Source organism: Peromyscus eremicus, chromosome 6, assembly GCF_949786415.1.
Source record: "Peromyscus eremicus chromosome 6, PerEre_H2_v1, whole genome shotgun sequence".
Taxonomy (NCBI): domain Eukaryota; kingdom Metazoa; phylum Chordata; class Mammalia; order Rodentia; family Cricetidae; genus Peromyscus; species Peromyscus eremicus.
In genome coordinates, this window is record NC_081421.1 from 27,840,974 (window position 1) to 27,868,730 (window position 27,757).

General features: G+C 44.3%; 1 protein-coding gene across 1 annotated transcript; it reads left to right on the forward strand.

Moving 5' to 3' along the window:
• Positions 1 to 2,622: 2,622 nt before the first annotated feature.
• Lrrc31 (leucine rich repeat containing 31) lies at positions 2,623 to 26,062 on the forward strand. The gene is made up of 8 exons (XM_059265314.1): positions 2,623 to 2,764; positions 8,845 to 9,012; positions 10,653 to 10,820; positions 10,986 to 11,153; positions 12,321 to 12,488; positions 16,832 to 16,999; positions 23,076 to 23,243; positions 25,572 to 26,062. Exons 1-8 carry the CDS (start codon positions 2,623 to 2,625, stop codon positions 25,916 to 25,918), a joined length of 1,497 nt encoding a protein of 498 aa, XP_059121297.1. The 3' UTR covers positions 25,919 to 26,062.
• Positions 26,063 to 27,757: the final 1,695 nt, after the last annotated feature.

A 27,757-nucleotide genomic window follows, 5' to 3' on the forward strand; every position in this document is an offset into this window, starting at 1 on the left:
GAAGATCATATAAATCATTTTTCACTGTACAAGTATTTACTAGTTGTCTCTCAGGTCCCCTGCCCCTGGGATTCCCCAGAGTTTATATCACTCTAGTCCAGAGAAACAAGTCAGGCATGAAATGTGTCTGTTCTGTAGGCAAGTAAGCCGAGGCTCAGGGAAGTGAGCTGAGCTGTGCATCTATCTGATGGACTCGGGATCTGAATCAGTGCTGCCCAGGGGGTGTCTGGTGCTGAACTGAGAAGAGATTTCTAAATCTCTTAGTTCAGAGGTCATTGTTGGTGGCTTTCAAGAAATGATTTGGACAGGTGAGTGTGGGCCATTTGGCAATTGTGGTGAAGAGTTTGGGCTGGTAAGCAACACTTTCAGACATTTAACAGTAAAGAGAAGGATCAATAGAACAGTGGCTTGAGGGGAAAAAAAAAGACTTTGGTAAGGCTAGAATTTACAAGCATGATTATAAATTGGACCCAACAGGAAACAAAACAAAACAAAAACCCAAGCCCTTAAAAACTAGACAGAGAAGGGGCAGAGAGTTGGCTCAGTGGTTAAGAGCATTTGTTGTCCTGACAAAGGACCCGGGTTCGATTCCCAGCACCACATAGAAGATCACCACCTCCACGGGCACCAGGCGTGCATGTGGTACACAGACATACATGCAGACAGAACATACATATTCATAAAATAATGAAAATAAATAAATCTAAAAAAGAACTAAAAAGAGAAAGCAATAAGATGTAATGCAAAAGCTGGGAGGTAGTGGCGCACGCCTTTAATTCCAGCACTCAGGAGGCAGAGTCAGGCGGATCTCTGTGATTTCAAGGCCAGCCTGGGCTGCAGAGTGAGTTCCAGGACAACCAAGGCAGTTACACAGACAAGCCCTGTCTGAGCACACACACACACACACACACACACACACACACACACACACACACACTTAAAACACAGGAGCCACAAACACAAATACATAGAACACACAGTGGACTTTGGAGCAAACAGTTCTGAGTTCAAATGCTGCCCCTGCTTCTTGCTTTAAATGTTAGTTCTCTAGGTCTCCAATCTCTGAAATAATTTAAATGATTTGTGGGTTGAGTTTGGATAAAATGCTCTGTACTTGATGCTCTGTACTTGCTGGCAGGGTATTTACAATAGTCCCTCTTCATTTCCTGCCCTACTCAAAATTAAAATTGCCTGATAAATTATGTGAAATCATGAGGCATACTAAAAACAGTTCCTTGTTTATCTAAAATCTGAATTGGCTGAGCATGGGATTTGTGTTTTTCCTACATCTCCACTCTACCAGACTTCCCCCAAATACCTCTGCTCCCATGAACCATGATAAAACTTAACAGTCCTCAGGGAAGATGTGAAATGATGTGTGGTGCTGCCCCCTACTGGTAGGTTATGGCAACACCATTCACCTTAATAGAAGTGTGTCACCTGTACAGTGGGGTTTCTTAATAGAACGTCAGGTCATACACAACATAGCTAAGTGGAATTTGGTTACCTCAACCCCTTTAGTCTAAACTTCTGATACCTAGCTCCCACTAACACAAAATGCATTCATCCTTAGTATGTGGCCTTACAACTTTTCTTTGTGTTCCTGGCCAGCCCAGAACTCACTGTAGACACCAAACTGGCCTCGAACTCATAGCAATCCTCCAGGTTCATCCTTCCAAGGGATGGGATTACAGACAAGTGTCACCACACCTGGCTGGCTTTACACTTTTTAGTTAGGGTAAGTAAAAAATATGTGTATATTTAGGACTTAAAATTGTGTTGGATTTCAATGTGCTATGTGTACCTCTCTAAAATTATACATTTTCACTTAACAAAACCATGTTAAGGCCACCATCAGTACGTTCATGTTCTTTTGTTATGACAGAAGTACATTGTGTGCCTTAAGTGGTATTACATGCAAATACATGAAGAATTGATATGTAATCAGTGTTTGGTAAGGTCACTGACTTTTGCTATTGTGTATATATGCTCATACATATATATATATATACACACACACATATACACACATATTATTTTAGCATGGTGTTGTTACAGAAGAACTTGGTAGGGTGGTGCAAAGATCTCCCTAATAGTGAGGAGGACACAGAGGCTTCTCAAGGCAACCCCTGGCAGTGGAAAAAATGCCACAGCTCTGTCAGGAACTGCTCTCTTTGCATCCCATGTTTGCAGCTGAATGGTCTGTGTCTGGAAACTGACCTGCACATCTTTCCCTCACTCCCCAAGGCCTCCTGGACCTTGATAATGATATCTGTACCTGCTATTCTTTACTGATTGGTTTTGAGAGTTACCTACATCGAATTGGCCAGAGCTAGCAGCTGCTAGCCCCAGCTGCTCAGTGCACAACTCAGTACTGAAGCTGAGAAGCCCGGGCTGGCCAGGAGAGGAAGTCCACTGACTGCCTCAGGCTCTCGGGTGCATATCTGAACACCTGGGAGCAGGAAGAGGGGCCAATGATTGTTCCAGGTCAGCATCTCTCACCTTGGGAGATTTCCTAAGGGAACGAACTCAGGGCTGGTACCCATCTCTTTCCACACTGGATCATGATCATTTATATTTTTAACTGTTGTCAAAAGCAAATTCTTTGGGTTTTACATAGCTATGCCTCTTGGTTTAGAAATGGAACAGAAGTCCAGTATGAAAGAAAGTGACTGGTTCCTGAAGAAGCTGTGCAGGAAGGCTGCGGACAGGTGTCTCGACTTCAACACCTGCGGATTAACAGCAGCAGCCACGAAGGAAGTAGGTCTGTATGGCGCTGCTTTGTATGAGAATGTAAGGCCTTTACATCAAGAGCAGTCAAAACACGCATAGTGACCCACACGGCACACTGAGGCCTCTCACATAGTGACCCACATGGCACACTGAGGCCTCTCACATAGTGACCCACATGGCACACTGAGGTCTCTCATGTGGTCTCAGAAAGCAGCAAAACACTGTTTATTTAGAAAGCAAACAAACTCATGCTAAGGGCTGGGATATAGCTTAGTTAAGAGAGCATTTACCTAGCTTTCTCGAAGCCCTGATTTCCACCCTAGCTCCGCACGCACCTGTAGTTCCAGCTCTTGGGAGGTGGTGGCAAAGGAGAAGTTCAAGGTCATCTTTGGCTCTCCAGGGAGTTTCAAGCCAGCCTGAGATCTATTAACTCACTATTGTGAAATAAAACAGAACAAACCACCTTATATTCTAATGAGAATCAAGGTTGGTTTGTTGGTTTTGAAAGTACTGAAGTTGTTGGGGTTGTTTCTTGTTTTACTGCAAAAGGTATTTGCTTGGGGATGTCTTTCTGTACACTGTGAATATATGTTGTTCCCACTGGTTAATAAATAAGCTGCTTTGGCCTATGGCAAGGCAGCTTAGAGGCAGGCAGGAAATCCAAGGAGAGAGACAGGAAAGAAGAAAGGCAGTGGCAGAGAGTCATGAGCCCGCTGCTGGAAGAGCAACAAGATGTCAGCAGATGGGTAACGCCACGGCCACGAGGCAACATATAGATTTATAGAAATGGGTTGATTAAGATGAAGGAGCTAGATGGCAAGTGGCTAAAGCCATAGGCCACACAGTTTGTAAATAATATTAAGCCTCTGAATGATTATTTTGTAAGTGGCTGAGGGACCTTAGGGCCGGGTGGGACTGGAGGAACTCGGGACCTGGAGAAAACATATGGCTACAGGTAATGATATCTTTGAACAAATAAAAGCTTTCTGTGGGTGGTTCCCTTTAAAAAAAATTGGTCCTTCCTAAAGCTTCTCAGATGTGAGTTGAGCTGAGGAGATCAATTCATTTCTTTTCTTCCTGAGCAATTTTACCTATGTAGTGATTGTTTCTTGCTCTTTGAGATAAATCTGTTCCCCAAAATGATCAACTCACCAGATACTGAGCCCTGCAGAGAAGTTAAGGGCATTGCCTTATTGACTGACAAAAAGCATAACTCCCAGCATCCACCACTTACCTCTTGTACAAACAAAAGTAACCACATTTGCTGCCATAGCATGCCCAGGGTTGCCAGGAGCCCTCCTCCCATGTCAACTCCTGTATTCTGCTTCTCAGACACCTTAAAATCAGGCCCCGATGAGACTGTGTGTGTCTGCCAATAGAGAGATGCCAAAACTGCACCCGAACGAGGTGTCCTCTCTTGTGGGATATTAGTTGAGGATGTGTTACATTTGTTTATGCTGTGGAATATTTGTTTAATGATGCAAAACTGTGTTGCATTTTTTATGTTGCATTTGTTTGTCTCTGTGAAGCTGTGTTACTTTGCCTGTGTAAAACACTGTCTAATAAAGAGCTGAACGGCCAATAGCTAGGAAGGGGCTACCAGACAGAGAGAATAAATAGAAGGAAGAAAAGAGAAGGAGGAGGAGGAGAGAGAGAGAGAGAAAAGGAGGAGAGGAGAATGCCAGGGGCCAGCCACACAGCCACACAGCCAGACACGGAGTAAGAAGGAAAGAAAAGATATATAGAAATAGAGAAAGGGAAAAACCTAGAGGCAAAAAGTAGATGGGATAACTTAACTTAAGAAAAGCTGGCTAGAAACAAGCCAAGCTAAGGCTGGGTATTTGTAAGTATAATAAGTCTCTGTGTGATTGTTGTGAGCTGGGTGGTGGGCCCTCAAAGAGCCAAAGTGTAGACAGAAGTTTCGTTCTGCCAGTAATTCCCAAATACCCAGCAGCAGCTTCCAAAATAATTGATTGGAGACTTAATATTACTTAAAAATGCTTAGCCGGTAGCTCAGGCTTATTACTGACTAGCTCTTACACTTAAATTAACACATACTTCTTATCTATGTTTAGCCACATGGCTTGGTACCTTTTCTCACTGTGGCATTCTCATCTCTGTGTCTGGCTGGCAAATCCTGACTCTGCTCTTCTCCTTCCCAGCATTCTCAGTTTGGGTTTCCTGCCCAGCTACTGGCCTGTCAGCTTTTTATTAACCAATGAGAGCAACACATATTCACAGCGTACAGAGAGACATCCCACAGCACCAAAGAGTAAAACAAAACAACTACCGTCCTCAACTTGGTCTTAACGTACGTGGGCTGCAATAGTGAAACAGTCTGGCTGGAATCTAGGAAGTGCAAGATCAATATGACCCACTCTAGTGAGGTCTAAGCACACTCATACTCCACAGGTGTAATCTAGTGGTATCCTGTCAGAGTGGACTGGGCAGGCTCCTTCAAGCTAGCTCCTTTTGGAAGTTACTTTTCTACTGCTGTGATAAAACACTGACCAAAGCTAGTTATAGGGAGACGAGTTTGTTTTAGGCTTATGGCTCCAAAGGTTAGAGTCCTTAACTTTGGAGTGAGGTAGCAGGCAGCAGGGAGACATGCAGGCTGGAGCAGCCGCCAAGAGCGCACATCTCCAACTGCAAACAGGAAGCGGAGTGCGCTGGAAACAGAGCATGGCTTTTGGAACCCCAAAGCCTGCCCAGGGACACACTTCCTTCACCCACGCCACACTGCCTGAGCCTCCCCGAACAGGGCTACTAGCAAATGGCTAAGGATTCAAATGCCGAGACTTATAGACACCCATTCAAACCACCATAGCCACTGATTATGCTCACGAGAGCTCCACCTCCATGAATTAATTACGTGATGAAGATACTGTCCTCTTTTTAAATGTTTTTGTTTTATTATTTTACATGTATGGGTGTTTTGCCTGCACGTGTGTCTGTGCATTGTGTGCTATCAGTGGCAGAAGAGGGCATTGGACCCCTGGAATTATAGTCACAGATGGCTGTGAGCCATCATAGGGCTGCTGGGAATTAAGCTTGGGCCCTCCGGAAGAACAACAGGGCTCTTAACTCTCCAGCCCAAGATTCTACCTCTTAGTAGCATTACAGTGGGGATTAGCTTTCAATGTGTGCATGGGGGAGGGGAGGAAACACAGATATTTAGACTATAACACTATTTTAACTACTTAAAATTAATTTAAATTAAAATCTATGCCATTATGGGACAGGGTTCTTTAAAAAACGTTTTTAAGTTATACTAATCATTTTATTAATTTATTGTGTGTGGGCATATGCAGATGTGCATGACATATCTCATATGTATTGGTCAGAAGACACTTGAGAAAGTCATTCCCTCTCTCTACAGCACAGGACTTTGAGATCAAACTCAAGTCTTCAGGTTGAATGGGAAAGTGTCTTTACCCACTGAGCCATGCCCACAGCCCTGGGATAGGACTCTTAGTGGCAACTATAAGCCAGCACCTAAGGATCAGAACCACTTGAGCAGCTCTGGGATGGCAGCCAAACCTACCAACCCAAACCTACAGAACTGGGCTCTTTGAGCCTTAGGTCCTATGTCTTAGCCAGTCCTCCGGGGACTCAGATGGAGGCTGTTCTAGGACTCATGCCTCAGCCAGTCCTCAGGGGACTCTGATGGAAGCTGGTTTTTACCACTGGCCTGTGTTTTGAGTACAGTAGTTGTATTTTCTTTATGAAGTTGTCACCAGGAAGGAGGCCTGACTTCCTTTATGAATTCAAACAAAAACTGGGGCAGATTGGGGTGGGATGGGGGGAAGATGGGGGAGTGAGTAAGAGGAGGGGAGGGAGAACTGTGGTTGGTATGTAAAATGAAAAAAAAAAACCTTTTAAATAAAAAAAAATAAATAATAAGAAAAAAAATGGAACGAAAGCAGTCAGCAGCAGCCAACTCAGTGTTTGGTGTCAGAAAAGCAAGATTTTTCTTTTCCTGCATTTTTGTTGTTGATTTTGCCTGATGAATTCAGTGGTTTGATCCTGTATAAAGTTTGGTCACGATGAACAGGGTCAATGGCTAAAGCACTTTGAATGCTGCTAGAAGAAAGAGGTCTTTGCTGGAGCTGTCATTTCAGAACTGGTAACTCCAGATTCTCTTGACCTGAAACCACAGAAGCCCAGTGCATTGTGTCCCGGGCTGTCCTTTCAACGCTCAGACAGGCTTGCAGCATTCATGCGTGCCTTGCCTCTTCCACCCTCAAGTCTTGCTGTTCCTGAAGATAAAGATGTCCTTTGAGAATTTTCCACAGAGGGTAACTTTGCTCTTTAACAAGCTGTGATAGAGCCTCAGAGAAGGTTGAGCCCACAAAATCTCACATCACTGTCCATTTAGGTATAAGGTTGTTGTAGAATATTTTTTCCCCCAGAGCTGAGGACAGAACCCAGGGCCTTGTGCTGTGCTCTACCACTGAGCTAAATCCCCAACCCCGTAGAATATTATTTTAAGGTGTGTTACTTTTGTTTATGTTGCATCTGTTTAACTCTGTGAAGCTGTGTTACTGTGCCTGTCTAAAACACCCTGATGGTCTAATAAAGAACTGAATGGCCAATAGTGAGCAGGAGAAAAGATAGGCAGGGCTGGCAGGCAGAGAGAATATACAGAAGGAGAAATCTTGAGGGAGAGAAGAAGAAACCAGAGAAGGAAGAGGACATCAGGGGCCAGCCACCCAGCTACACAACCAGCAATGGAGAAACAAAGAAAGATATACAGGAATAGAAAAGGAAAAGCCCAGAGGCAAAAGATAGATGGGATAATTTAAGTTAAGAAAAGCTGGCTAGAAATAAGCCAAGCTAAGACAAGGCATTTATAATTAAGAATAAGCCTCCATGTGTGATTTAATTAGGAGCTGGGTGGTGGGCCCCTCCAAAGAGTAAAAACAACAACATAAGCTAGCGCTGAGCATGGTGGGGGGCAGGCCTTTAATTCCAGCACACTGGAGGCAGAGGCAAGTGCATCTCTGTGATACATGGCAAATCCCAGGCCAGCCAGGGCTGCATAGGGAAACTCTGTCTCAAAATTAATAATAATCAATAAATAGAAGGTAGTGATGGCTGGTTGATCAAGATAATAAAGAAAATGTGTTGTGGAATATTGTTTTAACTAAGCAAAGATGTGTTACATTTATTTATGCAGCATTTGTTTAATTATGTAAAGATGTGTTGCTGTTTCACCTTGCCTGCCTAAGGCACCTGATTGATCAAGTAAAAAGCTGAACAGTCAATAGCTGGGCAGGAGAGGGATGGGTGGGGTTGGTGGGCAGAGAAAACAAGTAGGAGGAGAAATCTAGAAAAAGAGAGAGAGAGAGAGAGAAGAAAGAGGGGAGAATGAGGGAGAAAAAGAGGGACACACCAGGGTCCAGAAGCCAGGCAGCCACCAGCCAGCCAGCCAGACACAAGAAGCAGTGAAAGTAAGATATACAGAAGGAAAGAAAGGTAAAAAGCCCCGAGGCAAAACATAAATAAAGAGAAACAGATTAAAATAAGAGCTAAGATAAGGCCGAGCATTCATAACTAATAAGAAGTCTCTGTGTCATGATTTGGTAGCTGGTTGATGACCCAAAAGAAAAAGTCAGCTATAAAAACATGCAGACAATCCTTTTCTCTGCTGACCTGGCCCCGGCACATTCTCCAGCTTCCATTCTGAGGGTCTGATAGAGCAAGGGGATGCGTGTCAGAGGGCTTAGCAACATATACAGAGCAGTATTCACAGACCAGTAACAGCTGTAGTAGTGGAGCAGAAACAGAGTTGCCATTTCTACCTTAGCCTTCCACAGTAACACAGAAAGTTCTATAGAATCTTGTGTAGACATCACTGTGTTTATAGAGTGCAATTTTTTTTCCCCTTTCTGGCAAAAAATAGAAAATATCCCAAGAAATGGGGAATATAAATGGGACAATTTCCTCACTTGCAAGCAAGAGACCCCTGCTTTGCTAAATGTCAACATGCCTGCCCCCTGCATTTTCATATTATCCAAAATTACATCCCGAGCACATGGGCACTGAATTCTGATTATTACAAATCACAAGTCACACACACAGATCTGCATTTTCTTATGCCCACTTGAGCTGTTTTGCTGCCTTTCCTCTCAGACGTGGAGGAACTGGACATTTCCTGGAATGATTTTGTCAGCGGGACCCTCCATTTGTTCACTGAGCAAATGCATCTGGTCAGCAAGCTGAAAGTCCTCAGGCTGCGTGGCTGCGGACTCACCACTGAGGATGTTCAAACTCTGGGTAAGGTGACGCCTCCCCTAAGACGGGACTTCTCTCTGCACGACAACTTGAAAAACAATAAAAGAACAGGGGCTGGGAAGGTGGCTACGTTCATAAAAAGCTTGTCTTGCGAACATGCGAACCCAAGTTTGAACTTCAGAACCCACGGAAGCTGAAATGTAGCGGCATAGGCTTAGAATCACAGTGCCATGGAGACAGAGACAGGCGGATCCCTGACGCCTGCTAGCCAGCCAGCTCAGCAAGCTCCAGCGAGAGACTGCTTTTCAAAAACAAAACAAACAAACAAAAAAACCCGAGGAAGACAGAGGCACTTGAAGCACAACACCAAAGGTCATTCTATGGCCTCCCATGTATGTGCGCATGCACGCACATGCGCACACAAGAGCACGCGCGCATTTAAACACACAGATCGAAAACTTAGAAACAGAAACAGAAAACATGGCTTCCCTTGAAGTATCTTGTCGTCCTGACCCCTCAGGGGCAAACATTCGGTGTTGTCTCTGCATGTGTGGATGGTCAAGAGCATGGCTGGGGACTTCCGTGCCTTGCACCCCAGATTGTGGATAAGGACGGAACAAAACTGACCAGACTCCCGACTGCATGGCTTTTATGGAGCTATTGTAATGCTAGCTCACTCTGGGTCTCACAATCTCACCTGTAAAACGGAAGAATCGGAGTAGATAGCAGTTAATCTGTTTTTAAATTCCAAAATAATACCTCCTTTATTTTTCTAACCCACCTTAAAAAATTGATCAAAATGAGTTTTTTTTTTTTTTTTTTAAACTAAAACTTGATTTAGCTGGAACTAGAGCCTCAATTAAGTTAAATATACACTGAAAAAAAAAGATAACATTTGTGAAAAGTCATACTACTTACACATATGCTTTACTAAAATGTTTGCTGCTTTGTTTACTTTTTTCTATTTTGATGAATTATTTTGGTCATTCCCTTATCTTCAGAGATTTGTGTTAACAAAATGAGTGCCAAATGTCTCCTCTTGTTAGTCCCTTGGGAGGGTTTCAAGACTCCCACACCTCTGGTTGGTTCCTGTCCCACCTCAGAGGTTTTCTCTATGAAATGGTTTCAGGCAAGAAGGAGCAAAGTTTCCCCCTCTCCCCTCTGAGCCCCCTGGCTGTGGCTGTGGCTGCTGCCTGGCCACCTAGCTCTGCTTCTTCTCTAGGGGAAGCTCTGCTTCTTCTCTCCCTAACGTTCAGTGCACGTTACAGTCTTGGTGTCCAAGTGTGTTGGGTTTCCGGCTTGCCTCTCTTCTAACTGTGCCCAGTCTGATGCCAGGGAGAGTGGGTGGAGGGAGCAGACGAGTCGCGCGCAATAGATCCTGACTTCCAGAGAACAGCCCGGCAAAGACGCTGCCTCTGGGTCAATTGTTTACAGCCATGGTTCACTCAGGGCCATGGCTTCCTGAGCTCTGGGAGGACTAGAATGCTGTGCTTGCACATGGAGGCGTTCACTCTGTTGTTAGGGGCAGGACCTGGGTCCCTTTCTTCTCCTTGCTCCTCATCAGCAAACGCAGTACCCGCCTCAGCTTCCATATCCCCTAATTACTGGCGGTCCTGGAGGTGAATGAAGTCTCTGCCTTTCTGAGCCAGCGCCCACTGAATTATGGGATATTTGGTACTTAGGAGCCGCTCTTGAAATGATACCTGCACTTGAAGAATTGAGTTTATCCTGGAACAGCAACGTGGGAGGAAAGTTGCCTCAGGTTCTCCATACATTCCGAAAAGGGAGCAAGATTCGAACACTTGAGCTTGCGGACTGTGCCCTCACGTCACAGGATGCGGAATTTGTGGGTAAGTGGAATTTACAGAGTTCTTCCCAGAAAAATATAGAAAAGATGCCTGTGATTAGCAGCTGTGACTGCCTGCAGGTGCTCTTTGTCCCCAGGGCACAGCAGACCTCAGGCTAACCTCTGGCTTCCACGTGGACACTTCCTGTTTGGATTTATTCCCTTTCAGGTCACTTGCTACCTAAGCTGCAGAGACTCGAAGTATTTGATCTTTCCATTAACAGAAACATTGGCAGTAGTCTAGACATCATAGCACAAGGATTAAAAAGTACCTCAGGCCTGAAGGTATTGAAGTTGCATTCCTGTGGATTATCCCCAAAGAGTGTCAGAATATTGGGTGAGTTGACGATTGTTAAATTTAAGATTATGCATGTAAAGTATAAAATGTATTATATGTCAGGGTCGGTGAATCAACTCACTGGGTAAAAACGCTCAGGCCGGCTGCCCGAGTTTGAATCCCAGGACCATGGAAGAAAGAGAGAACCAACTCCATAAGGTTGTTCTCTGATCTCCATATATACACCTTGGCACTCACACCCACACCCCCACTCACACCCACACACACTCAAACACAATAGAGATAAATGAAAAAATTTTAAATGTATCATATTGTATATATGTTATTTAAAATCTATTAGAACATATGACCTTAAATATTCATTCTTTTATTTATTTGTTCTTTGTTTATTTGCTTCCGTTCTGGGAACTGAACCAGGGCCTTAGTGCATGCTAGCCTTATTTATTTTTGAAATCGTTCACAGTAAACTTACACTTTATTATTACAAAAAAGAAAAACACAAAACAAAATAGAAGGACCCTCTTATGTCAGGCTTGGTAGTGTGGACCTGAGATTCTAAAGGCTGAGGAAGTTAGGTTACAAGGTCAAGTCCAGCCCTGGCAACTTAATGAAAGCATCTCAAATCAAAAGTAAAAAGAGGTGAGGAGGCTGGGCTGTCTGAGCGGGTGGAAGGCTCAAGGGTGAATACCACAGAGCAGACAAGCTTTTAAACTGACTAGCTCTGAAAGGCCAGCAAATCTAAGGTACGAGCTGGACACTGGGTAGGTTTATTATCGCTGTTAAAGACATCAGCTTTATTGTGTTCAGTGCCCGGAAGGTACTGATACTGATAAAATAATAATGATGTCTCTAGTGGTATCCATGGGAACTCTTGCCCTCTGTGCAGAGTGGCCTCGTTATAGGGAATGTGACTTTCAGAGCCCTCGGTGACCGTGTAACTCGCAGCCTGAGGAAATCTAAGGTCAGCACTCAAGTGTAGGTGGTGGTATAGGCCAGTGTCCTCAGAGATTCAGACGGGAGCTAGTGGCAGCCAATTGGATCTTAGAGAGAGGCCTTGTGAAGTCTCTGCTGGGTCTGCTGAGGCCCAGTTGGCAGGGACTCTGCAGTTCCCCCCCCCCCCCTTTGGCTCTGCTCCTCTCCCTCCCCACTCGCCTGCCCACTGCCCCACAGTACGGATTTCAGGAGGGGTCGGAACCTGCTTTGCAGATGGTGCCTTTGCATCCTTGGATGTGCTGAGGACACTGGATCTCTCCGGCAACAAGGAGCTGGGCGGAGGCTTTGAAGAAGTACCTGCTCAGCTGGCCTTGCTGGAGCATCTGGAAGTCCTAGATCTTCACCAGTGCTCACTCACAGCCCATGATGTGGAGTCACTGAGTAAGTGCACCCCGTGGAGCAGAACCTGTGGAAACGCCTGGGAAGTTAGAGAGTTGGGGTGGATGCTTGAATTCACTGACCAAGTCATCAGAGTTTTGTGTGCGCTGACCACCCAGTAAATGTTAAAGAATCCAAGATTTGGTACTTGAAGGGGAAAAATTTGAATGTCTCTTGCCTTTTAGAAACAAGTGTCTTAGTGTCACAACCTTGATTATGTACAGGTCTGTAGAGAGAACACCAAAATGTGGCTTTTAAATGACAGTGTCGAGACACTAGAGAAAAGGCAGCTACTGAAAAGCAGCCATTGGTGGTGCATAATGGGTGGGCATCACAACTTCAAAGAGCAGGAGTTACTTTCCTACCGTCAATGTAGTTCTGTGGTTGTTACCTGTAATACTGAAATGCGCTTTCCCATAGCGGGAAGACCAGAAATTATTCCTCCCCACCCACATGCGGCCATACTGAACCTTCAAGATACTGAGCATGCCTTTGCAAGAGCCCAAATGTCTTCCTGCCCCTTCTCTCTGCCTTTGTTCCACAATCCTCATCTCACTGAACTCCACTCAGGCCTCACCGTCCTCAGACACACCTGGCATCCTGTGGCTTTGAGCCTTTGCTCTTCCTTTGTTCAGATAGAGGGCAACTTCCAAGGTAGGAGTGGGTCTGATCCTGAATCTCTCCATTGCTCAAGTGTAGGTACCCGCAATTTCCTGTCTCCCACTAAGGACATGCTTAATATGCAAATAGATGACAAATAATAATATAGATTTTAAAATACACTTTGGGGAAGGAAAATAGTGAAAATAAAATTCCAGGTCTAATAACCACCTTTGGCGTCTGCTGAATTATTCCTCAGACTCTTGTCCCTCAATCTGGAAAAGTGTGAAAAGTTCAAAGTGTTCATGAAGGCTTTAAGTGGAAAAGTCCTTTTCACTCTCCACAGAGCACTGTGCAATAGCTTCATCCCTTCTATCACAGGCTGAGGGGACACTACTGAGTTACCTGGCTACCAGATCCCTGTGGCACAACTCACAACACTGAATGTCACACCTTACATTGTTGTTCTCAGGGGGTGAGAATGTGCTGGAGGAGCTTCTCTGTCAGCTGCTGGCACAGCACGGGAATAAGTCCCCTTGTCTAGGACATGGGAGAGTATCCCGGGTAGCTGATGATCATGTAAGAAGCATACCAAATGGCATTGTTCTTCTGCTGCTTGATTAAAAAAAAAAAAAGGAAGTTAGTTGCTGCTGTGATCTGCATGGCTTTGGACTTGATCTGACTAGGGTGTTGGGGAATGAAGAATGGCAGACAGAAACACAGAAAGGCTGACATCAGGTGGGCCGTGTGCTTTGATGAAGACACACTGACAGCCTGGAAACTCAGTACATTTATTATATACCACTGAATGAGGAAGGGGTTTTATTGCATACAGCTGAGTATGGAGGGAGCTTATTATATACAGCTGAATAAAGAGGTGGTCTTATTATAGACATTTGAGTAAGGAGAATGTTTATTACATACATTTGAGGAGACTGTTTATTATATACATCTGACAGAGGAGAATGTTTATTACATACATCTGAGAGAGGAGGATGTTTATTATATACATCCGAGAGAGGAGGCTGTTTATTACATACATCTGAGAAAAGAGGATGTTTATTATATACATCCGAGAGAGGAGGCTGTTTATTACATACATCTGAGAAAAGAGGATGTTTATTATATACATCTGAGAGAGGAGGCTGTTTATTACACACATCTGAGGAGGGTGTTTATTATATATATATATCTGAGAGAGGAGGGTGTTTATTACATGCATCCGAGAGAGGAGGCTGTTTATTACATACATCCGAGAGAGGAGGCTGTTTATTACATACATCCGAGAGAGGAGGCTGTTTATTACACACATCTGACAGAGGAGAATGTTTATTACATACATCCGAGAGAGGAGGGATTAACTAATCTAGGGAGTCTCTGTAGGGAGCAGTCTCAGGCTACAGTCATCACAAGGAGGAAACTATGTTTGATACTTTCTGCAAACACTGTCAACATCCATACTTGGACCAGGGGAAGGCCTTGCCATTCCTGTGGGATTGAGGCATTGGAGTCCCCAACATGGCTGCTCTTGTGTCAACTATACATATTCACTCAGGATTTCATGGGTTCCCCACAACATGCATCCCATTTTCTACCTTGTGATGCTAAATAATTGAACAAATAACTTCAAAGAATTACTGCTTATTTAGCTAGTAACTGCTGATTAATCTTCCAGTTGTGAGGCTCTGTACCATGGCCCATGGAAATTCAGACAGAGCGTCAGTCTTCTAGGGCAGGAATAAAACAAAACCTATCCGCAGTATGTGGTGAAATGTGAATTGCTGTGGAGGGTACCAGGGAACGTTTATCCCAATGGGACCACGAGTCCTACTTTCTCTTCCTTTTCTTTCTTTTCCCATACCCCCTCTCTCATACACATTTTTGTGTCTTGATGTTTCAGATACTGGCCCCCACTCTGGGGATGAGGTAGTCTCCCCCACACACACAGTGCTCACCTTCAGTGAGGGAAGAAAACAAATATGTAAGCAAGAAAAGAGTGTGCAGTCATGGGTGCTGGGAGAAAGATAAGTAACAGTTATTTTTTTCTGTTGCTGTGAGAAAACACCACGACAAAGACAACTTATAGAAGGAGGAGTTTACTTGGACTTGTGATTTCATGGGTCTAAGAGTGAGTCCGCGGTAGTGGAGGAGGGACATGGCAGCAAGTGGCAGGTGTGGCTGGAGGAGCAGAAAGCTCCTCGGGAACCTCAAACACAAAGCAGAGAGGGAAAACTCGAAGTGGTGTAGAGTCTTTAAACCCTCAAAGCCTACCTCTATTGGCATATTTTCTGTAAGGCTATGTCTCCTAAACCTCCCCAAACAGCACTGCCAACTGGGAAACAGATGTTCAAACATCTAAGCCTGTGGGGGACATCCTCATTCAAACCACTACAGATACGACAGTGACTGAGAGGTGTCTGGGTGGCCCTGGAAGGCTCCACGAGATAAGCCAGCTCCCCAGGTTTTCTAGGATAATGTTTCCTATGTTGGTAAGTGCCCCAGAGAGGCCTCGAAGCAGGCAAGTAGCAGGAAGATAGTAGACTCTGGCTACGTGTGGCTCCTACTTACCAGGCCAGGGTTACCTGATATGGCTGGTGAGAGATGAACCTTTGACCAGGTACAGGTTGGAGGGGTCACAGCAGGACTGAGGCTGTGACAAGTTTATTCTAAGCAATCATTTTTTATACCTTTATCAGAAACAGAATATAATGGCAATTGCCAGGATCACCACAGTGGTAGTTGCCAGGATCCAATGACGTTTGCAAGCCATACAGGGTCCACAAGATTTGTGTCTAAAACCAATTGTCCTGTCACTTATCTTCACTGACTTCTAGGGAACATATAGAATCACAAGGTGGCCTGAATGTTTCTCTGCCTGAGGGAGTACCTTGGTTTCTCGGGAACTGAAAGGCTCACAGTGCCCCAGAAGCCATGGACTATAATCTGAAAAACTTATGACGCATGCCTCTCAAGGCAGCAGGACCACGCCAACTCCATGATTCCCTGCAGCTCCTTTTGGCTCAGCAGGCTCCGTAGGCCCCCTCTCTAATGCTGTCACCGGCAGGCACATGCTCTGATGACTTGTCTTTACTGGCACTTAACATTCTGAGAAGAGAATGACCATGTCAGACATTAATGTGTGCCAGCACTAAAGGAAACTATTAGGAGCAAGCCTAATATTTTATTTCTCTAATTCTCTTGTGATGCAGGTGTTTTATGATTAATGAAACTAAGCTCCAGAGAAGCTGGCTGGTGCTGATCTCATACAGGGTTAGCTACCGTTATTGTTTTTGTGGTGGTAGGGTTTGGGCCTACTCACACTAGCAACTACTCTACCACTGGGCTCTACACCCAATCTTCTTTTATGCCTTTTATTTTGAGACAAGGTTTCACTAAGCTAATCAGATAGGCTTTGAACAACAATCCCCCCTTTCCTTAGAATTCCAAGATTACAGGTTTGAGCCACCAGGCCCAGCTAGTTGCACAGTTCTAGGATTAGAACTCAGTCTCCTAAACCTTTGCTTTTACATTCTAGTCCACAGAGAGGCTCGGGAATAGAGAAGCCAGAAGAGCAACCTGGAGAGAGGCTGATTTGCTTGTGGTACAGTCTGTGTGGGGGTCTCAGGGAAGGCAGTGCCATACAGATGAGTTCAGTAGAAGCCACGCTAGGAAGACTGTGGGAGCCAGACGTTCCTACGACTCTGTGAAACAGTGCCTCATACGTGTCATGGTTGATATTTCCACAGCTCAGATAATCCCTTTACTCTCAAACCTTCAAGAGCTGGATTTATCATCCAACAGAAAGGTGGGCGGCTCTTCCGAAAACCTACTCAGCAGGCTCCGATTTTTACCGGCACTGAAGTCATTACTGATCAACGGTTGTGCTTTGGAAAGTGAGACTTTCACAGCCCTTGGTAAGAGAGCTTCCTAGCTCCCAGCATGCACCAGGCAATGACCTGAGGGAGACCCCCCCCACACACACACACCATGAATTTCATTCTAAGAAAAAGACTAGTCACTAAAGACTAATTGGGTGTTTGTTTATTTGTTGTTGTTGTTGTTTTTTCAGGAAATATATTCTCTTAAAAGTGATCTTAAAAGTTGTATAAATGACAATGGCATTTATTTTATTTTTATTATTTTTTGAGACAGGATCTCATAAAGCCCAGGCTGGCCTTGAACTTGCTATTTAGCTGACAGTGACTTCGAACTTCTGGTCCTCCTGCCTCTGCCTCCCAGACCTGGGAGTACAGTCATGCACTAGTATGCTCAGTTTGTGTGGCACTGAGGGTAGAACCCAGGACTTTGTGTGTGTTAGGCAAGCACTCTACCAACCAAGCTACAGCCTAAGCTCCGAGTAGCATTTACTTTACATTATATGAAGCCAGCTCTGGAAGTCTGTGTCCAGTAACTTGTAATTTTGCTGAGAGGGAACATGAATTGAGGATGCTGTGAGTCTGATGGAAAAAAAATATTGTTTGTAACACAAATTGCTAAATGGTCTTTTAATAAAAATCCTGGAGCCAGATATTGGGGTAAATGCTGAAAGATCAGAGAGACAAAGGAACAAGCCACGGCTACTTCTCACCTCGCCAACTCCACAAATCCTCTGGCACAATGTCTCTGAGTCCTCAGTCAAAAGAGGTCCAGCTGAAAAGGGGCTTCAGCCAGAAAGCCTTTAGCTGAAAAAGGCTTGAGTTCTCAGCAGAAAGGGGCTCTAGCTCCTGTCTCCTCACACCTTATATACCTTTCTCGGCCCAGCCATATCACTTCCTTCCTAGTGCTGGGATTAAAGGCGTGTGACTCCCAAGTACTGGGATTAAAGGCGTGTGACTCCCAAGTACTGGGATCGAAGGTGTGTGCCACCACTGCCTGGCTCTGTTTCTCTTCTAGACTGAATCAGTCTCATGTAGTCCAGAGTGGCTTTGAACTCACAGAGATCCAGATGGATCTCTGCCTCCCGAGTGCTAGGATTAAAGGTGTGTGCCACCACTGCCTGGCTCTGTTTCTCTTCTAGACTGAATCAGTCTCATGTAGTCCAGAGTGGCTTTGAACTCACAGAGATCCAGATGGATCTCTGCCTCCCGAGTGCTAGGATTAAAGGTGTGTGCCACCACTGCCTGGCTCTGTTTCTCTTCTAGACTGAATCAGTCTCATGTAGTCCAGAGTGGCTTTGAACTCACAGAGATCCAGATGGATCTCTGCCTCCCGAGTGCTAGGATTAAAGGTGTGTGCCACCACTGCCTGGCCTCTATGTTTAATCTAGTGGCTGGGTCTGTCCTCTGATCTTCAGGCAAATTTTATTAGGGTATGCTATTTATTTGTCGGCATTATTTACCAGGCATGAGAAAACATGAGGTACAACAGAACCCACTATAAGAGTTTTTATTAGGGAGGGGAAAGGATGGAGGTGGGTAGGCCTACCCAAAAGAAAGGTGCAGGGGTGAGGGAAAGAAGGGAGGGAGAGAAGGAAGGGAGGAAGGGAGGGAGGGAGGGAGGGAGGGAGGGAGGGAGGGAGGGAGAGGGAGGAAGAGAGGGAGAGAGGTACGTGCTACTTCTGGCGAGAGGGACCGGGTAGAGACTGCTTTTATAGGTCACCTTGCACATGCGTATATGGGCTTACGTAGCGATGCCATGCATGTGCATAGATTGCATGATCATGCTGCGTGCAGATTACGTGACCACGTCGTGCACAGATTATGTAGGACATAAGGCCCTGAAGTGACTAAACATTTTGCCTGACTGCTGACAGTGTATGCATGGTCATGTGACTCCAGAAGTGACTAGGAATAATAACAGGGTATACAATATATCACCACAATTATTAGTGTCTGAGTCTAGCTGACCACCCAGCATTCATTCCCCACAGCACCTATGCTCTGTTAGGAATCCTGAAGGCCATGCCTCTATCCTAGCCTATATCAAGGGTGTACCAGATATGGAATTTCTTCCCAACATGGCTGGCAAGTGGAAGGAGGTGCTTAGAGGTAAAGGGACATTGTGGAATATCCCCAAACATACCACTCAGGTAAACCAGCACTTTGTGCATACAGTACTGGGGTCCCCAGCAGTATTCCAGTTTCATTGATTCCTAAGAAGACTCAAGTCTCAGCATATAGCTGTACTCATAGCAAAGATTTATTACAGGGAAAGGACACAAAATAAAACCAGGATAGGAAAATGTTTGTGAGGGAAAGCTCCAGGGAACCAAGTGCAGTCTCCCAAGAGTTCTTTCTCAGTAGAACTGCACAGGGCACACTTAACTACTCCAGCAATGAATTGTGACGTGTGTGACCTATTCTAGTGGAACTCATCTGAACCTGCAAGCAAGAGTTTCATTGAGGTTCAGTCATGCAAATATCCTCTCAGGAATTCCAGACTCACAGAAGGAAACTGGTAGATGTCATAATTCATATTATTAATACAAGTGGTTTAGGCACTGGAGTGGTGTCCTGAGGCGACTGGGTTGTGTCTTACCTCATCAATGTGTCAACCATGACAGACTCAGAGTTGAGTGGGCTGTTTTTCAGAAGTGCTGGGATCTGTAGGAGCTGTGGTCCCGTCAGGAGAAGGAATCCTGGAGCACTCCGGTTCCTGCTGCTTTCTCCTGTTTCTTGCCTGTCATGAGGGAGCAGCTCTGCTACACCACTCTCTTCTCAGCAAGACACTTTGTGTCATCAGAGCCTGAAGTCATAGAGCCAAATCTTTGCTCCTTTGTTTCTCTTGGGTTGTTTTGTCTTGTCCTTGACACAAGGTCACACTATGTAACTCAAGCTGGGCTCAGAATCTCCGTTCTCCACCCAATCCTCCTGCATGATGGCATTATAGGCAGGCACGACCATGCCCAGCCTTCTGAGGCATTTTGTTACAGCAACAGAAATCTGACTGACTAGACTAGTCTTGGCTCCTGAGGACATATACCAGTCTCAAGAACTGTGTAATTATTAATGTTATTAAGTGTTATCCTGATTCAAGATTTATATTTATTTATTTATTTATTTTGGTTTTTTGAGACAGGGTTTCTCTGTGTAGCTTTGCACCTTTCCTGGGACTCACTTGGTAGCCCAGGCTGGCCTCGAACTCACAGAGATCCGCCTGGCTCTGCCTCCCGAGTGCTGGGATTAAAGGCGTGCGCCACCACCGCCCGGCCTGATTCAAGATTTAAAAGAGCAATCTAAAACAAAACAAAAACCCCACCACATTCCCTAGAAACATAAGGTGTATTCTCTGGCATCAACCACTGAAGAAGATACAGGTTGTTCCCCAAATAAAAATTTAAAACAACAAGAAACCCAATACACTCTTTGTAAGTGTGCAGATGGCTAGAACTGTGGACTTGGGTGTGAATTAGTCACTTTATTCGAAGTTGGGACAAAATGCCTGGTGAAAGCAGCTTAAGGGGAACCCCGTCTGTTTTTGTGCACAGTTTGAGACACAGATACAGATACACTACGGTCACATGACAGCCACACTAAGGGACAGAGAGACAGATGCGCCTCAGGAGTGTCTTAACATCTCTGGAAACACACTCATAGGCATACCCAGAGGGGTTTCCATGGTGATTCTTGGATGACGGTGGAAACAGTCCTGCTTTTGATCCTTTTTTACATATTATGCCAGTTAAAAAATCCTTTAAAATTGTGCCATGGAGCAGACAGGTCCATAATTAAAGGAAATAAATGTGCCCTATTAGTGATAAGGTTATTTTCTAGTAACTACCAATAAAACCACTTAAAGAAGTCTGTATCTGGAGAACCCTTGCTTTCCTTTCAGCCCCACATACTTGGTCTTTTCTGTGGACTTCTGCCAGCCCTGTGCCAGGCAGTAAACCTTTCAGACTTGATGATTTTAGCATGGGGCCCTGGAATGTATACAGAATGTCTATGATGTGCTTGATGGGTCTATGAGTGCTTTAAAGTTGGTTACAATCACCCTGTGGGGGAGTGTTCGGTTCACCTGACAACACACCGGCAGTCAGATCTGGATCTGGATCTTATGGCCTGTGTGACTGCAGTCCACAGCGTTTTTACTTCCTCAACTGCAAAATAGAAAACCGTGACAATTGCATGGACATCACAGGGTTGTAAAAACAAGTGGCTTTAATGCATAGACAGTTCTGGGAGAGCTGCCTGGCTCATGATGCTCAACAAATGTTACTTGTTTATATTATTGCAGAATCTGTAAATTTCATTTAAAAGCAAATTGGGTTTCCTCAGCTTTAGAATGGCCAGGACAGTTCCTGTAGTAGCTCAGGTGGAGCCCATGTTCCTGAATGTGACCTAAAAGGGCCGGGTGAGCTGGCCCCAGCACCCCTCTACCTCTTGGACCCAGCCTCAGGCAGATTCCTGCTGACCCTTCAGTGTCTCTGAGTTCTCAGCTGCTCCTGTTCTGACCTCTGGAACATTCGGCTTCCAGGCTCTGCTCTTTCCTGGTAGTTCTCACACAATTTTTAGGTCTAGGTGTGACTATTGATCCTTAACACAGTCACCAGCTAAATTAGGAGCCTCTTTGTAGCCTTTGTCAAAATTTATAATTAAGGCAAAGTATGTGGTGCCTGCCTGTAACACCAATACCCAGGAAGCTGAGGCAGGAGGATCACAGGGCTGTACAGCAAGTGCCTGTCTCAAGACTCAGATCTAATTCATGTGCTTATTTGTATGGTTGTCTAATGTCCCTCCCTAAAGCACATTTTTGGCATTCTCTACATTTAGTTCTTAGTATGTAACAGACTTCTCAAGGGAGACTGTAATTCACCAAATAATTAGGTAGGCCCACAAAACAGACATTCTACTGCTTAATGTTAATGTGGAAAAATTACAGAATACAGTAGTTTTGGGAACAATATGAGGTTTCATAACTATACCTCCTATTAAGAAAATTCTATATTGCTTTTGAAAAAAATGTTGAAGAAATGGCAGGTCTCCAGAGACAGCTCCTTCTACTGCAGCTGTATAATCAGTAAAGAATAAGGGAGCTATGCACAAAAGCACATTACCGACATACGTCTACCACTCAAGCTGATGTACATTCTACATCACTTTTATAAGAAAATTGGAAAATTTGTCTTTTCTTTATTATAGACCTATGTGCCATGAGTGGGCGGGATTTCCTATTGAAAACTTTATAAAGAAATCAGACAGTTAAAAAATGCTTATTATGCTTGGGAATAAGTTATTATGATTAACTGTAACTTAGGAGCCATCTGAGAATTAATTAGCATTTAAAAACTCCATCCAAAATGTGTTAGTTCCTTTCCTTGTGTCTTCGTTGCTTTTCTATTTCTGTGAAGAGACACCATGACCAAGGCAATGTATATAAGGAAGCATTTAAGTGGGGGCTTGCTTAAGGTTCAAAGGGTGAGTCCATGACCATCATGGTGAGGAGCATGGCAGCAGCAGGAGGTAGTCATGGTGCTGGAGCAGTAGCTGAGAGCTTGCATCTGATTCACAAGCAGGGGGCAGAGGGAGAGAGACTGGGCTTGGTGTGGGCTTTTGAAACCTCAAAGCCCACCCACGATGACACACCTCCTTCCACAGGGCATGCCTCCTAATCCTTCCCAAACAGTTCCACCAACTGGGAACCAAGCATTTGAATATATGAGCTTATGGGGACCTTTTTCATTCAAACCACCACACTTTGACTGGGTAATTGCATGAAATAAACACAAATACAGCTTGAGTCTTAGAGAAGCTTGGCCCCATCTCTGAATTTCAAACATTGGGACCAAACATTGGCATAGGTACCAATCCAGGTATACTCTGAAAATTCTGACCAGCTTTCTGGGCTCCTTAGCCCTTTCTCCTTCTTAAGTACAAAAGAAATAAAAGAAACCCCAGCTAATGGGGAATCCCATTTAACTAAGTCTAGCTTTCTTAATGTTGCCAGTAGGGTCCCAAGTACAACCTTTTCAGGCATATTCATAGACTGCTCTGGCTCTTATGGTCTCCCATGGTATCCAAGTTACTAACGCTCTTATCATCACAATTTTAGCCGAAGCCTCTGTTCACCTCCCTGCCCTGGAAACACTCAACCTTTCTTGGAACAAGTGTGTTGGTGGGAACCTGGAGCTCCTTCTTCAAACACTGAAGCTGTCAAGGTCTCTCCGAGTGCTGAGGCTGAGCAGCTGTGCCCTGGTGACAGAAGACCTGGTTCTCTTGGGTTTGTATTAACCCCTCCCAGGACAGTCTTGACACAAAGCAGGGACCAGGTGGTGGACCTGGGGCTGAGGGGCCAGGGTTTGAGGGACCAGGTGGTGGACCTGGGACTGAGGGACCAGGTGGTGGACCTGGGGCTGAGGGGCCAGGGTTTGAGGGACCAGATGATGGATCTGGGGTTGAGGGACCTAGGGCTGTGGCAGCTTCCTTTTTCCCAGTATCAGCTTAAAAAAACCTGGTTAAACCAAGTAATGTAATTCTGAAGCCGAATGACCAGGGAGAGTGTTTCTGAAGATAAGAAGGTGGTGAGGGGGGAACTCGGCTTCAACCTCCCCTCGCAGAGTCCATCCTCTGCAGTTTACTTGCACTAACGGTGCCCTAACTAGGTGGTACTATTAATTTTCCCCAAAATTGACTCCAAAATGCTTTAGGGCCTTATTTAAATAAGAAAGGGGTAAGGGTCTGAGGATGTATCTGATTAGTAGAGCTCTTGCCTAGCATGCACTGGATCCTGGATTCAATACCTGGCATCTCAAAATAAGTTAATAATATAAAAAATTAATGACAGTGAACTGGGGAGATATCTCACAACTAAGAATGCATAATGCTCTTGCAGGAGACCTGTGTGTTGTTCCCAGCGCCCACACTGGGGGATCCACAGCTTGCAGGGGCACCTGTGGTTAGGTGTAGTAGCCCCACATAGACACATACACTCATATACAATAAAAATATATCTTTTAAAGTTAAGTACATAAAAATTACATAAAATAAAGAAAACAAAATAAAGGTGGCACACACCTTTAATTCCAGCACTTGGGAAACAGAAGCAGGTAGAACTCCGGGTTCAAGGCCAGCCTGGTCTACATAGTGAGTTCTAGGACAGCCAGGGCTACACAGAGAGACCCTGTCTAAAAAAAAAAAAAAAAAGAAAGAAAGAAAGAAAGAAAGAAAGAAAGAAAGAAAGAAAGAAAATAAAGGAAGGAGGGAGGGAGGGAGGGAAGAAAGAGAAAGAAAACAGCTTGTTAACATAATTGAACTGAGTATCAATTATTACAGATATAAGCTTGCTGAAGGCTTTGAGTGAAGTTCACTCTTTCTGTGTCCAAAAAAAAAAAAAAAGACATGAGAAGGCTTAAAGAGGTACTGTAGCACAAACCTGACACTTGCCCTAGGGCAGTTTAGAAGTATGGAAAGAGAATTAAATAAGCAGTAATTTAAGTTATCAGAGTCCAGGCAATGTACCTTAGCCCAGTATCCCCTCGAATTGCAATCCTGGTGTTCACCTCCATCTGGGAGCAATGGAACGCCTGGTGTCTCCCGTCTAGCTTTGGGAACCCCATCACTACTCTGCTACCAGCTCCCTGATTTCTGGAGCCACAAGTATTCCTCGAGATGAGCTGACCAAGGTGGTGGGGGTGGGGTAGACCGGGGTCCCCAAAAGGGCTTCCTTCCATGAGATCAGCTTCATGATGGGCTGAAAGAGCATGGAGCGGAGGACAGGCCGTGGTGGCCATCAATAGAGACTGTCAGAGGGAAATTCCACAAACCATTGATCTGTGGGTTGGATGAAAGACTCCCAAGGTCCTTTGTTCTAAGATTCTGCATCATTTATCTCTTCTTCCTAACCCTCTACTGGTTCAGCTGAAGAGGGATACAGGTGCCGTTTGCCTTGGGTAACTTGCCTACTTCCTATTGCAGAACCATCATCTTCTCTTAGGCCGCAATGTGATAAAGGCTATTCAAGAGAACTGTCTTGTGTACCAGAAGTCTCTAAAGTGAACAGAATAGTTTGTACATTGGACTTACTGTTAGAGATGGTGATATGACTCAGTAGTGGAGTACTTACCTGGCATGTTTGAGACCCCAGGCTCAACTCCCAGCACCTCCAAAGTGAATGTACTCAGTCAAATAATTGTTGGACGAATAGTTAGATAGAATTAACCACCAATGAATAACTAGTCAGCATTTAACAGCAAGATGGCTGTGCACCAAATGGTCCTTAATCAAAGCCAGTGAGCCATTATCCCGTGCATTTAATTAGGAAATATCTGCAGTAGGGCAGGGAGTCCAGTGGAGCAAAGACCTTAAACTAATGCAAAAATGAAATTCTTCCAGTTGGGGTTTAGAAAAGGGGGTGAGTCTATTTTCGAGGTGTATATGGGATACATGGAGATAAAGTTTCTCACTAAAATACTTTCTGATGCCCCAAATGAAACCACTAGCTAAAAGTAAGTTATCAATTGCTACTAATCTCAGAAGAGGTGTGTTACTGGAAATGGGGGACAGGCAAAGGAGAGAGCATCCTTATATTTAGAGTGATTTTATTTTCCAGCCTCAGCCATGCGGACAGGCCACTTAGCCGAGCTGCAGAAGCTTGACCTGAGCTACAACAACAGCGTCTGTGACACCGGATGGGCCATCTTCTGCCAAAACCTCTGCTTCCTTAAAAACCTAACTGAACTAGACATCAGCCTTGGGCCATCGAGTTCCCGGGGTTGTGGGCAATGGTTTAGGCACTTATTATGTGCTGTGACCAAACTTCCTGTGGTCACTGAGATAGGGATGAGGAGATGGGCTGTCCCAGCCTCACAGGAGGAGGAACTAGAATGCTTCTTTACCCATGACCACAGAAGGGGCATTCACTTTGACCATGGTGGTTTTCAGTGGGCTGCTCCCTAAAGAATGAACACATCTCCAATGGAGCAAAAGAATGTGAATGAATTGTGAGGGGCCAGCCCCCACATTTATTTACCCCAGGAACTCTTGAGGAATGAGGGATAAGAGACTTAGTTAGACATAGATGGGGAGAAAAACAGATAGAGAACACAGAGGGCTATTTCTAACAATGCCAAGGGGTGGAACAAAAGACCCTTACAAACACCTGGTACCCAGGCCCGTGGTCCAGTCAACCTTTTGTGTGGTCCTGCTGGGTACAGCCACTAGGAAACCCAGTGGGTGACAACAGGTCCCTCTTCTTTGTATTTTAAAAGAAAAAAGCTCTTGATGCAACTGCATCAAACTTAACATAACAATTCTACTATAAACAGAACTATACAAAATTATAATTACTATTCTCAACCTTCCTACGAACCTACAAACCTACATTCAAGAACCATTTCTTAATAGAACTATACAACATAACATTAATTCACTCACACACACACATACACACACACCTGCACATGCACACACATATACACAAATACACCTGTATAAGCACACACCTGTACACACATACACCTGATATGCACACACATACACATATACACACACAAAATAATGATAATAGTAATGTGTGTCTTTAGTATATCTTATAAAACAAAGATGATGTTTTAGAGCAGAATTTTCATTTGTTTGGGATAAATAACTAATCCATCTACCATTTAGGAATCCCACTAAAGATGTTCATATTTTGCATGTTCGTATGTTTCATGTAATGCATCTGATTTATTTATCATTCTGAGATTTTCTGCCTTGTTTCCCTATATGTTACATGTGTTCCACAAAGGTGTATGTATGTACACACACATCTATGTATACAATTCTATTGTGAAAAACACTACTGTAACATTCTCATATATTGCATGTGTATGTATGTGTGTGGTGTGTGTGCATGTGTGTATAAGTGTTCACATGTGTGTTGGTGTATGTATGTGTGTGAGTGTGTCTGCACATGGAGGCCCAAAGATGCTATCAGATGTCTTCTCTGCCTCTCCATTTCATTTACTGAGGCAATGTCTCTCACTGAACCCAGCCTGTCCAATCAGCTGGTTTGCCAGGGATTAGCCAGGGATTCCTTGTCTCTGCTTCCAAGGCTGCTACACGTGCCTGGATTTTATGTGGGCTCTGGGGGTCCACACTCTGGTTCCCATGCTCACACAGGAAGTGCTTTACCCACTGAGCCTTCCTCCCAGTACTCCGTTGACTATCATTGTAAACTAAGATTTGTCCTGTTATAGTTTTTTCTTAGATATAAACTGTCCGCAATAACGATGACACCATATGTAAGTTGTTTTTGTTTCTATTTGTTTTATGTAGCCAATAATTTAAAAGACAGTGTCAAAATCGCATTTTCTAAAATAAAATAAACCTTTTATGGCCAGAACAAACAAATTCCAATAAACATTTCCTCTGGAAATTTCTTGCTTTTTGTCTGTTAATGAAAGCTTTTGTGTTACACTACACAAGTTTTAAATGTTTTCATTTCCTGGAAGGTAATTCAATGAATAGCAAGGATGTTTGCTATACATTTGTTTTCTGATACGTGCAGGTAAACTTTTTTTTTCCCTACATGATACTATATGAATAATTAGAAACACAGCCATTGATTGCTTAAAGATGTATAAGTGCAAAACCCATGTGATGGCTCAGCTTATAAAAGTTCCTGACAATCTTAGTTCAATCCCCAAGACCCACATGAAGCAAGTTGTCCTCTGGTCTCCACACATGTACCATGGCATGCACGTGCCTCCTCCAATAATAAATTTTAAAATAAAGTTACATTTAAAATCAGTACTG

What these genes read in the sequence shown, in the direction of transcription:
- Lrrc31 (XM_059265314.1), top strand. Translation starts at nt 2,623, where the DNA reads ATGCCTCTTGGTTTAGAAATGGAACAGAAGTCCAGTATGAAAGAAAGT. An exon ending in AGCAGCCACGAAGGAAGTAG is followed by an intron (nt 2,765 to 8,844) that starts GTCTGTATGGCG and finishes TGCCCACTTGAG; the next exon opens with CTGTTTTGCTGCCTTTCCTC. An exon ending in AGAAGACCTGGTTCTCTTGG is followed by an intron (nt 23,244 to 25,571) that starts GTTTGTATTAAC and finishes TTTATTTTCCAG; the next exon opens with CCTCAGCCATGCGGACAGGC.